At 38.4% G+C, this 12,897-nt stretch overlaps 1 protein-coding gene across 1 annotated transcript in view; it reads right to left on the bottom strand.

Annotated features, from left to right (window-relative positions):
• The window catches only part of MYO3B (myosin IIIB), a 226,165-nt gene that overhangs the window by 136,018 nt on the left and 77,250 nt on the right, over positions 1–12,897 (bottom strand). The window contains exons 15-17 of the mRNA XM_042949071.1: positions 3,424–3,535; positions 2,318–2,480; positions 863–943 (exon numbers count right to left, since the gene is read on the bottom strand). Of these exons, the coding sequence (XP_042805005.1) occupies positions 863–943; positions 2,318–2,480; positions 3,424–3,535 (356 nt within the window). The remainder of the gene's footprint in view (positions 1–862; positions 944–2,317; positions 2,481–3,423; positions 3,536–12,897) is intronic.

Here is a 12,897-nt window from a genome sequence, read left to right as displayed (position 1 = left end):
GTCCACTGGACTAGCCCCTGCTCTCTCATTCTGTCTCCACTGTCAGAGCTCCAGGCATGCTGGAGCATACTTCTTCCAGAGCCTCCTTTAGATTATAGAGCTTCAAATGATGAAGGGAACCCAGCCTGGAAGCCACCATGGATATTGCCATTTGCAGAAGAACAGAGCCATCCAGGAGCCAGGGACAGGTCAGACGAGCCAGGAAGCAGAGCTCAGAGCACTCATGCAGCCAGGCCAAGTTGAGCCACAGCTTACCCCAGGGTGGGGGTGGGGGGTGGTGCAGAGGACCACCCTAGTCACAAACAGGCCAGGGTGTGGGAAATTCCATTTGCTGGGAAAGTCCCTGAGCTATTCTTATCTCTGTGATGCTGAAAGATGGGCCTTGCATATAATCAGAGAAATTCCAAGGTAATTAGACACCTTCCAGACTTAACCAGACTTTAGCCAGTGCTCTCCTTTCACAGACGACGGACATGTGACTCCAAGAAGGAAAGGAATTTGTTCAGCTGGCAGTATGTAAAGTTGACTGTGTCCAATCTGCCTGTGTTCAAATGCTGACTCTGCTCCTGACTAGCCATGTGACTATGGACACGTTACTTCACTTCTCTGTGCCGCAGGTCCCCTCTCTATAAACCAGGACTTACTTTGAGCATCTTTCCACAAGTATGCAGTAAGTGCTCACTGTCAGCCTTGCTATCATCACGCAGGGGGGTGTGTCAGAACAAGGACTAGAACCCCCACTAGGACTTTACCTTCTATTCCGGTGCTCCTGAATTATTAACCTTTCAGCTTTCCTAAACTCATATGAACTTAATCACAGAATATTTTCAAGTGGACGCTATGAAAATGATGTTTTAATTACCTGCTTGAATAGGAACCGCAGACTCACTCCTTCTGTTGCTTATTTTCTTAAATTTCCTCCGAGCATCATATCCTCTCCAGGCTAAAAATATAAAACCATGTGCTAGGAATGACATTAATTTAAGAACGTGCCAGAGAATTGATATAAGCTGTTTTCCCTCCAATCTATTACCCCTCTTCTCCTCCCTCCTGCTTTCTCCCTGAACAAAATGAGCAGAGATACGTGAGCGATGATGGGGGAAGAGAGGCCTCTCTGTACTCTTAGCTCGGCTTCCAAGATGCTTCTCAGAAGGAGTTATTTTTGCTCCAGCAGTGAGTTTCCAGAACACTGGAATCTACTTATGAATCATTGGGACCTCCATCCCAGCTGAGGTGGTTCCCTGTCATTCCAACCCACAGAGGAAGCTCCATTTTCAGGACTTGGGGTAGGGTGGTTTGTTGAGATGGTGGGGAAGAACTGAACAGCCTGCCCTGCCCAATTTTTTTTACTGGGGAGGAAGGTATGAACATCAATTTGAAGGAGTGAAAAATAACGATGGGAGTCAAGGAGAATAATTAGTAGCATGACACGTGTGTTTGGGGAGAGTGAACCATGTGCTAAGAGCAGTGCTTCGAGAGAAGAAAATAGACGGTAGAAAGGCAAAAGGCAAAAGAAATGGATGAGGATAAGAGAAAGAGAAAAGAAACCTCTGGGGATGTGCTGAATCCTGTAGAAAGAGGACTGGGGCATTCAGCTGCCCGCCAGGAGCATGACCACTTCGCCGTTTTGTCCCTCCCGTTAGCATCACAGCCTTCGGTGTTGCTCAGTGTGGTCGTGAAGTCCAGAGTGAACGACATCATTCTGGGTTATGAGGGCACAAGGGAAACTGTCCACTATGTACAAGATCTGACGCTTTCATAACCACTCAGCAACAGCACAGGAGCTCAGATGCTGTTTGTAACACAAATGACACACACGTGTGGAAAGAGACACTGGATGGGCTGGGCGTAGGGGAGAGCCGAGCAATTTGTTCCCTAGGTTTATAAGCTTTGTCTGGGCTAGAAAAGCCTTTGGGAAATGGCGTTAGTGATTCTGATGTTGAGAACTTGGTGATGGGCCTGAGGTGTGTATTACACATCAGTCATCTGGGAGAAGGGGCACATGTCCGTACAATCTGGGTTTTACCTCTTCCCACTTCACACTGCCTCTATCTTGCACTTATCACGGTGTGTTGTGACGTCTGTTTGCTTATGTGGAGGTCGGAGACCACGGTAGTCTTGCTCATGGCTAGATTCCCAGCATCTAGCCCAGGGACTGGTCTGCAATAGGCACTCAATAAATATTTGCTGAAGCAAGGAAGAAAGGAAAGAAGAAGGGAAGGGAAGGTAGGAGGAAGAGAAGAAGCCACTGAGAAAAGCAACAGGCAAGCGGCCTGAGTGCTTGATGAAATGCCAAGATTCAGGACCATTTATTTACCTGACTGGATGGCAATGGCCCCCTTCTCTCTCTTCTCTCTGACTCTTCTGTATCTCCTGGCTCCAAGCCACCCCTTGGCATATGCCTGCAGCACAACCACTCTGCCTATGACTTCTCGTAGCAGCAAATTCAACTGCTCAACATGGTAATATTTGAGAAAAACCTGAAATGAGATATTACTTTTAGCATTAAATATGGGTTCCCGAACAGATATCCAGTCTACTCCAGAGTATTCTTAATAAAAATATTAAAACCATTATCTAAATAAGTTTACAGTGACGTGTTTTATGCCAGTATTACTGCCTGCTTAGGAGCAAACACAACTCCCCTTCTAAGGTTGAGCCAATTATTGGTTATTGACGTGAACAAACAATGAGGTTAATGGGGTTTAGGAGATTCCAAATGTTCTCCAAAAGTGCCTTATAACTGCCAGGAGTTCTATATTCTCAATTTGACTTCTACTATCTGTCTCTACAGCCCTTGATGGAGGCACTAACCAACAGAACTGATCCATGGCCAGCAGTGGAAGTTTGGGAGAAGGACGTACAGGACCCACAGTGATCTAATTCCTGCTGAGGAGCAACCGTGTTGTCATCAACACTCAGGCTACCACTGGCTTTGTAGGACAATTCAGAACGGGTCATAAAAACCTGGGATAAAGCGACAGGATGTTCCAGATGAAAAGCTACACAATGGGACTACTACTCAGGGTATACAGTAAAAAACACAGCAAGAGTCTAATGAAAAATGGACAAAACTGTAAAAGATACTTTTTATTGTCATTAATAAGATTTGTGTATTTCCATGAGGTGCTGGGATAAACAGCATTTAAATTAGAGGGACATTTTAAAATGAGCTCAAAGTTCTCATTCTAGAAATGTTAAATGGTTCTCTCAAATTACATGCAGAACAGGAGGCAAACCCTCCTCTTCTTGTCCAGAGGTCCTAGGACCACTCCTGACCCAAGACCAGCGAAGATCACCGTTAGGCTGGGGTCTTGCCTGCTAAGCTACACAATGTACAGAGCCGGTCATATCACTGACAACAGACAAAGGTACACAGTAGAGCATCACAGGTGACAATGTGAACAATAAAGAAAGAACTACCTTTGTTTTTCCCAGCACCCAGTGATCTAATCTGGACTTTTCCAAGATAGCAACACAGCTCTCTTTGCTAGCAACAGGTGTTTCATGTGCTTTGAATGCCAAGTAATAATATCTACAAAATAAAAGAGTAAAATAAAACATTTTTAGTTATCATTTGATACAGTATAGGACCTACTGTCCAATAATAGCATACTAGGTAGTGAGAGGTATACAACTTGTACGTATTAACTTAGCTCTTACTTGCTTTTAAATTTTCTGCTACATGTATTTCCCTTTTAATATTGCTTTATAATTCATATTCAGTGGAATACTTGGCATCTTTTGCATGTAAAATCAAAGTATCTAATCCATTAAGAAAACTGAAATTCAGACAGCTCTTCTAGGGAAAGTCATCATTTTAAACGTTAGCATTATTACAATATAATTTGTAATCCCACTGTATAAATTCTGACTCTACCTTGAAATGTTCCCTCTGAAGCTATTTGTAGATAGCAAAAATGAAGTAGCCTAATACTATTGAATTGGTCCACTGAGCCACATGTCTCTCTCAAAATACAGAGTAGGCATATTTTTTGATATAATCACCAAAACCACATTTGTCTTCCTAAAAAACTCATTTTAACGAACTTCCATACTTTCTGGTTGGATTCAAAGAACACCCACAAAAGGGTTTTTCCCCCTCTCCTTTTTTCTCTCCATCAAAATACACACACACACACACACACACACACATTTTATTCTTTTAGAACACCTTACCTTAGTTTTTCTCTAAAAATTTTCCAGGGATCTTTCCTCTGCTCTTTGCTGCCATCTATAATTAAATTCAACCCCTTGGAAGTTTAATTTCCTTGTCAAAGGAGTTTCCTGCCATTCCTCAGACAAGGTTGAGCTGTTATTTTGGAATTACTATACTTTTAAATATAGAGCTGTTTTTACTTTTTAAGAAAAATTGCCCCAATACAAAATATGACCCTTCCTCTTGCCAAATATTCCACATCTTTCTGTTTATGGAAAAATAAACATACCTGATTAGCACTTGGGTCATTTAACTTTATCTTTGTGCTACAAGACTGTTTTACAAGTTAGGATATAATGTTGAATTTGCTGGAAACATTTGCATTCAGAGATCCTGGGAAAGTTTCCAAGGCTCTGAGTCTCTGTTTCTACCATTGGGAAGGAGGGGCAGTGCTCTCAAAGAACCCCTGAATGATGGCCAGGACTATGCTAGGTCATTTAGCCAAGCCCAGGAACCTGCTCATAGATGACATCTTCTGGGGCCAAGTGGGAGGAGGGACAGCTGGGAATCAGGATTAGGGCTATCAGGGCAGTTCATGGCATTAGCACATTAGCCTCAGTTTCTTTAGGACTATAGTTTCAGTCATGGTTTCTCTGACCTGGCTCTAGCTAAAGCAAAATGTTTGTGTCCTGGAGTACACGGGGATGATGGGAATAGATGGCAAATCTATATGGGTGAATGTTTGGGGAAAGCTGAAATAGCATGAGGTATGTAAGTCAGTGGTAAAACAAGGATTTCCTACACTCTTTCCATTAGGCCTGGCCATTTGTAACACAAACAACCCTGGCTTTAATCAACCCAGGGTTAATACTATTAACGATGAAGTATTTAAAGAGAATCTAATGAACGATCAGTCCCGTGTGAGATATGGGAAGAATGTAAGGTATGTTCCAGCTCTCCAATCAAGGATTTATACTTGTTTTCCAGGCATCTATAGATGGTTCTTAGCAGTTTCTAATTTTTAAATAGGCAGAATGAATCCTGAACTAGCATAAATATTAGAACTTAGCTTTGATTTCTGGTCCTTCAACCCAATCTCTTAATTTATTATGATGCTAATATTCATATTTGGCTTAGTTCAGAAAGAGATGGGTAACAGTACTACAAAGAAGTGAAAGTTTCAAAAAAATACTAAAAAAACCATGTACGTGATATGTCTGTAATAATCAGGTCAGATAAGTACAATGTGTATTTCCTCCATGGAATAATTCTGGATTCTGGTAGGTACCATGGTAAAGAAGCACTCTGGCGGAGCTCCTGTGTGCTTCCATATAAGGACAAAACAGAAAGTCACCAATATAAAAGATCTGTCAGCAAGAGGGTCTTTTTTGGGAAGATCTATTCCAGACCCCCTTCCCGAAGCAGTTGGATGAGTTAAATGAACAGGGGATATGCAATCACAAAATAGTAAGTATAAAGGTCCTAAGGGTCTGGGTACTTGAGAGCATTGCAAAGACCAGTTCTGCCCTGAGCTGCCTCTGGTAGGTAGAATTTACCTCTCAGATTGGAGTCTGAACACTGAATTAAGAGTAAGAAGATCTCTGTTGGGTAACTGTAAATCACTTCTCTGTACCTGAATTCCCACAGGTGGGAATGGGAAGCAGATAAGTGGTTCTAAATTCTTTTTGGGGGCAGGAATCTATGAAAATCTGGAGAAAGGTATTCATATTCCTTCTCAAGAAAATGTTCTTAACGCATTGCATATAAAGTCAAAAGGTACACATAGCTCCTGTTGGACCTCCAAAGACCAAAGAGCCCTTTCCTGCTTTAGAACTCTATGGAAAGTCTTCCCAAGGTCTCATCTCATTAAAACATATAAGCTGTTAAAACAGTAAATATCCAGTTGAAAAATATTTCTTCTCAAATATGTTATCTAGCTTTCTGCCTAAAATGGTATATGGAATGAAGACTCTTCAAGGAAGAGTTTTTAAATGTAACAGGCTAAGCAGTTTGTCAAGTATTAGTAAAAGTAACAGGCAATTAGAGATACAGCCTCCTGCATTTAAATTATAGAATCATAAACTGGAAGTATCTGTAAGATACTAGGACATATTAGTTTTCTATTGCTAGACAACAAATTACTCCAAAATTTAATGCCTTAAAACAGACATTTGTCATCATATGTTTTGTAAGCATTTGGAATTTAGGAGCAGCTTACCTGGGCAATTCTGGCCCAGGGTCTCTCATAAATTACAGTTGAGATGTCAGCCATGGCTGCAGTCATCTAAAGACCTGCCTAGGGCCACATGATTTATTTTCAAGATGGTGCACTCACATGGCTGATGGTAGAAAGCCTCAGTTCCCTACTGGCTGTTGGCAGGAAGCCTTGGTTCCCTGCCACATGGGCCTCTTCAGAGGACAGTCTGAGTATCTTTATAACATAGAAGATGGTTTCCCTCAGAAGCAGGGATCCCAGGGAGAAAGAGAGAGAGAGAGAGGGAGAGAGAGCGCACTAGTGAACGGGAGGGAACCCATAACGCCTTTAATGACCAAGGCCTAGAAGTGACATACCATCACTTATTTCATCTTCTATGCACTAGAAACAAGTCATGTAAATCCAGACCAAATTCAATGAGAGAAAAATTAAGTTCTACCTCCTGAAGGGAGGAGTATCAAGTAATTTGTGAACATGTTTTTAAACCATCACAAAGAGTCTCTCTAGATCATTAAATATCTTACTGACACAGAAAACTGTTCTTGGTGAGATGAAATGACTTGTCCAAGAGGACATCAAGTAAATGACAAAGGCTAAGATTATTATTTAAATCTCTAAACTACCATGTAATTGATTTAAAAAAAAAAAAAAAGCAATATGAATCCAGCTAATAAAGCTAGGTTTTTTAAAAATATTTTTTTTATTTGTATTTATTTTTTGAGAGAAAGAGCATGAGCAGGGAAAGGGCAGAAAGAGAGGAGGACAGAGGATCTGAAACGGGCTCTGTGCTAACAGTCTGATAGCAGCAAGCCTGACATGGGGCTTGAACTCACAAACCGTAAGATCACAACCTGAGCCAAAGTCTGATGCTCAGACTGAGCCACTCAGATGCCCCTAAAGTTGTTTCTAATGTAAGAGAGAGAAACAAAAAAGAGTAAAAGTAATATCATTTCTCACCAGAACATACTGACAAATTTGCCTACATAAAAATGAAAATTTTCTATAGATATAAAAAAAGAAAACTTGGGAAGAATTGGTCTTCTTTAGTTTGTCTATCTAGGTACAATGGTTTTTTTCATACTATAATCATGCTCTCTACAGAGCTATCTCCAACAAAAGTTATTGTTAGGAATGTAGGTGTATCCGCCACCAAATCAACGGTAGTGCATTTCTTAGGCTGACCTCCAAAGCCTATTTAACCTATTTAATTTGAATAGTACCTTTGAGGCAAATGGGGGCTTTTATTTTTCTTCATTTCTCCTTTCTTATACCCTTCAGTACAGGTTGATAAAGTCTTTGGTAAGACAGAGTAAAGAAACAGAGACTATTAAAGTTGTCCTATGAGAATTGGTCCATCTCAGTAAGAGGAAGGCATTTTAGTTTTGTTTGTGTTCCACTTAGGAAAGTGTGAGAGACTTATGTCTAAGAAACTGTAATTACCAAACACTGTCCTTCCAGGGTGGAGCCAGGAACAAAGCCTATAAAATCCCTAAGAACTTCTAGGCTTCCCTCAGAGGAAGCAGGACCCTCCAGGAGGGGGACTAAGGGTACTATAAAGAGGGAGTGAAGATGAAAAGTGTCCCTGGACTTCATTCAAGATGAGCTCTGGGTCTACTAAAAGAAACCTTAATTGCAAAGAAAAGAAAAGAAATATTTAGAAATTTTGGAGTTTTTGAAAGTTCCAAATCAGCTGCCAGTAAGGCTATTTTCTTTCTTATAAAGAGCTAGACTTGAACTCTTCCAGACACAATGCAGGCAGAACTGACAGCTTACATCTGACCAATCATATTTCAAAGCCTACCACCACGTGTTGGAGACACCAAGGCCCTAGAGTATGTAGGACAGAGTACTAGTCGAGAGCTACATCTGGACATCCGCGGAAGGCCTCTCAGGTATTCAGCAGAGTAAGTGATTAGCACCTGCATGGGAAGAAACTACTCAAGGCTGGGCAAAGAACCATCTAAGAAGACTAGAGGGAATAGTGCCCGATGCTTACAGAGGGCTGAGAATAGTGCCTGTTTCTACCAGCCAGACTGATCAACCTCATAATTCATAGGACAATGGATAGAGGACTCAGTAGTGTCTTGCTTCAGAAGTGGGGAAATATTAGTGCTAAACACAGCTCTGCTTTACCTAAGAGATCTTAAAACAAGATCCAGGAGTCTGGGTGGCTCTTGGTTAAGTGTCCGACTTCAGCTCAGGTCATGATCTCACAGCTCAAGAGTTCAAGTCCCATGTCAGGCTCTGTGCTGTCAGCTCAGAGCCTGGAGCCTGCTTCAGAATTTGTGTCTCCCTCTGTCCCTGTCCCTCCCCTGCTCACGTACTCTCTCTCTCTCAAAAATAAACATTTAAAAAAAAAAGATCCAATAGGCTGAAACTGTTTCCAAGTATAGGCATACCTCAGAGATACTATGGGTTCAGTTTCAGATTGCTGCAATAAAGTGACTATCTCAAAAAAAAGTGAGTCAAATCAACTTTTTGGTTTCCCAGTTCATATGAAAGTGATAGACCATTATTATGTGGTCTATTGAGTATATAATAGCATTATGTTGTAAAAAATACATACCTTAATTTAAAATACTTTATTGCTAAGAAATGTTAACCATCATCTGAGCCTTCAATGAGCTGTGATCACTGATCACAGATAACCTTAACAAATATAATAATAATGAAAAATTTGAAACATTGTGAGAATTACCAAAATGTGACACAGTGACACAAAGTGAGCAAATGCTGTTGGAATGGTGCCAATAAACTTAAACTTGATGCAGGGTTGCCACAAACCTTCAACTTGTAAAAAATGCAGTATCTTTTACTGCAGAAGCGCAATAAAGTAAATTGCAAAAAAACAAAGTATGCCTGTAATTTAACTTCATCCCAGAACAAAGCACAAAGATTTTCATAGGGATACAAAAATATCCAGCACCCCAAAAGATAAAAGGACAATGTCTGGTATCCAGTCAAAAATTATCAGGCATGCAGGAAAATACGACCCATAATGAGGAAAAAGTCAACTAACTGAAACGGATCCAGAAGTAACACAGATAATAAAATTAACAGGGAAGAACATTAAAACACTTATTTTAACTGTATTCCACATGTTCAAAAAGTTAAATGGAGATGCAGAGATACAAAAAAGACCCAACCAGAATTTTTAGAAATGAAAACTATAATGTCTGAAATTTAAAAAAAAAAAAAAATACACACACAGAACAGAATTAGCAGCAATTCACACACTGCAGGAAAAAAAAAAGGTTACTAAACTTGAAGACACGACAATAGAAACTATACAAAATGAAACACAGAAGAAAAAAAATAATTAAAAAAATAAAAGTGCATTCATGAACTGTAGGACAACTTCAAGTGGCCTTATACATGAAACTGGAGTTCTGAAGAGGAGAAAAAAGAAGGGTACAGAAAAAATATTTGAAAAAATTATGGCCAAAAATTTTCCAAATTTGAAGAAAACTAGAAACTAACAGATCTAAGTCCAAGCACACACACAAAACAACTTGAAGAAAATTACACCAAAGGATATTATAATCAAATTGTTCAAAACACAGTCATAAAGGGAAAAATCTTAAAAGCAACCAAAGAAAAAAGATATGTTAGATACATAGGAACAAAGATAAATATGCCATTAGAGTCCTCAACAGAAACAATGAAAGTGAGAGGACAATGGAGAAAATCTTTAAAGAATCAAAAGAAAAGAATTCTATATTCAGTGAAATTATCTTTCAAAAACAAAGCAAAATAAAGAATTTTTCAGGCATACAAAAGCTGAAAGAAGTCATCACCAGATGATCTGCATTATAAGAAATGTTAAATGAAGTCCTGTATGAAGAAAATAATACCAAATGGAAATATGGATCTATATAAAAAAATGAAGAGTGCCAGAAGATAACTATGTTGTTAAATATTGAAGAGATTTTTTTCTTATTATTAAATCTTTTGAAAATATACTTAACTGTTAAACAAAGTTAATAATATATTATGAAGTTTAAAACATATGGGTAAGTGTAACTTATGACTGACAACATAACATAAACAGCACAAATATAACAAGAGCATAAAGGCCAGGAGGAGGGACAGTGAAGTAAACTATTATTCTAATTCTATTCTATACTATATATTCTATACACAAAACTATTTGTGAAGTGATATAATACTGCCTGAAGTAGGTTAGCATAAGTTAAAGATGTATATTATAAATCAGAAAACAACCCCCAAAATAATAAAAGACCAGCAGTTAATAGGTGAACAAAGAAGATAAAATGAAATCATATAAAATACTCGATAAATCCAAAAGAACTAGAAGAAGGGAACAGAGAACATAGGAGACAAATGTGTCTGAGAAACAAATAGCAAAATGATAGATTGGACCTAGCCAAACAAATGTTAAGTGTAAATGGTCAAAACAACATAATTTAAAGGCAGAAATTCTCAGACGGAATAAAAAACCAAAGTGTAACTATATGCTGCTTACAAAAAAGGCACAAATATAAAGACACAAGTAAAAGTAAAAAAGAAAGATATACCATGTTAACAAACACTTATCAAGTTAAAACTATAGTAATTGACTATATTACAATATCAAACAAAGTAGATTTCAGAGCAAAAAAATATTACCAAGGATAAAGATATTTATTTCACAGTGATAAAAAGGTCAATCCATCAAAAGAATTTAAGAGACCTAAGCATGTTTGCACCTAATACACGAAGCTAAAACTAATTTGCAAGGAGAAATAGACAAATCCACAATTATCCTTAGGGAGTTCAATACCCTCCCCAATAATTGTTAGAACAAGTAGGCAAAAAACAAAACAAAACAAAAAAAAAACCCAACATCAAGGAATCAGAAAGAGTGAACAACCAACTTGGCCTACTGGAAATGTCTATAACATTCCAGCCAACAAGAACAGAATATATATTCTTTTCAACTGCATGTAGAAACATTTACCACAATAGGACAAATCTGGGCCATAAAACATGACTTAATAAATGAAGTGCTCAAGTCACACAAAACATGCTCTCTGATCACAGTAGAATTAAATTAAAAATCAACAACAGGAAGATATCTGGAAAATCCCCATATACTTACGAACAGACTTTTTAATAGTCCATAGGTCAAAGAAGAAATCAAAAGAGAAATTAAAAAGTATTCTTCATCAAATGAAAATGAAAACAATCTCTCAAAACTTATGGGAAACTGCTAAAGTAGTACTTGAAAAATTATATCATCAAACACCTATAATAGAAAAAAAGAACATTCTCTCAAATGCATGACCTTAGCCTCCACCATAAATTAGACAAAGAGCAAATTAAGCCCAAAGTAAGCAGAAGAAAAGACACAATAAATATCAAAGTGAAAGAATCAATGAAACAGAAAATAGACAATGAATTAAACTAAAAGCAGTTCTTGGAGAAGGTTAATAAAATTGGTAAACCTCTAGCTATACAGATCAGGGCAGGGGGGCGGGGAGAAAACAAAGAAGATATAAATTATATAATATCACATAATTTATGAAATTCTACAGATTTTATAAATATTAAAAGGACAATAATGAAAAACTTTACACATATTAATAAGCTAAAAAAAAAAAGACACTCTCTTAATAAATGAAGAAAAGCATTTGACAAAATCAAACATCTAACCCTATTTTAAAAAACCCACAGGGGTGCCTGGTACCTCAGTTGGTTCAACATCCAATTCTTGATTTCGGCGTAGGTCATGATCTCATGGTTGGTGGGTTCAAGCCCTATGTCGCTGCTTGGGACTCTCTCTCCCTCTCTCTCTCTCTGTCCCTCCCCTCTCTCTTAAAATAAACACTTAAAAAAACAAAACCCTTTTCGATAGACTGATGCAACAAGAGAACTTCCTCAAGCTCACTCATCAAGTTAAACCTAACATATTTAACAGAGACTGGCTGAACACTTATTCCCCAAAGATTAGGAAAAAAGGCAAGGATGTTCACTCTCACAACTTCCATTCCACATTGTACCAGAGATTCCAGCCATTGCAATAGGACCAGACAAAGAAAGAAAAGGCATCTGTATTTAAAACGAATAGAACTGGGGCACCTAGGTGGCTCAGTTGGTTGACCTTCTTACTTCAGTTCAGGTAATGATCTCTCAGTTCATGGGTTTGAGCCCTGCTTCAGGCTCTGTGCTGACAGCTCAGAGCCTGGAGGCTGCTTCAGATTCTGTGTCTCCCTCTCTCTCTCTGCCCCTCCCCCACTCACACTCTGTCTCTCTCTAGAATAAACATTTAAAAAGATTTAAAAAATGAATAGAACTGTTTTAATTTGAAGATGACATAATTGTCTATGTAGAAAATCCAATGGTATCTACAAAAAAGCCTTATCAGAACTAATAAGCGAGTTTAGTAGACTTGCAAGATAAAAATCAATATACAAAAATTATTGTATTTCTATATACAATTAGAAATTGAAATTTTAAAAATATCATTTACAATAGCATTAAAAATGTGAAATAATAGGGATAAACCTAAGGATAAATGTAC

Source organism: Panthera leo, chromosome C1, assembly GCF_018350215.1.
Source record: "Panthera leo isolate Ple1 chromosome C1, P.leo_Ple1_pat1.1, whole genome shotgun sequence".
Taxonomy (NCBI): Eukaryota; Metazoa; Chordata; class Mammalia; order Carnivora; family Felidae; genus Panthera; species Panthera leo.
Note: the sequence above shows the minus strand (reverse complement) of the source record. Positions and strands in the feature narration are given on the sequence as shown.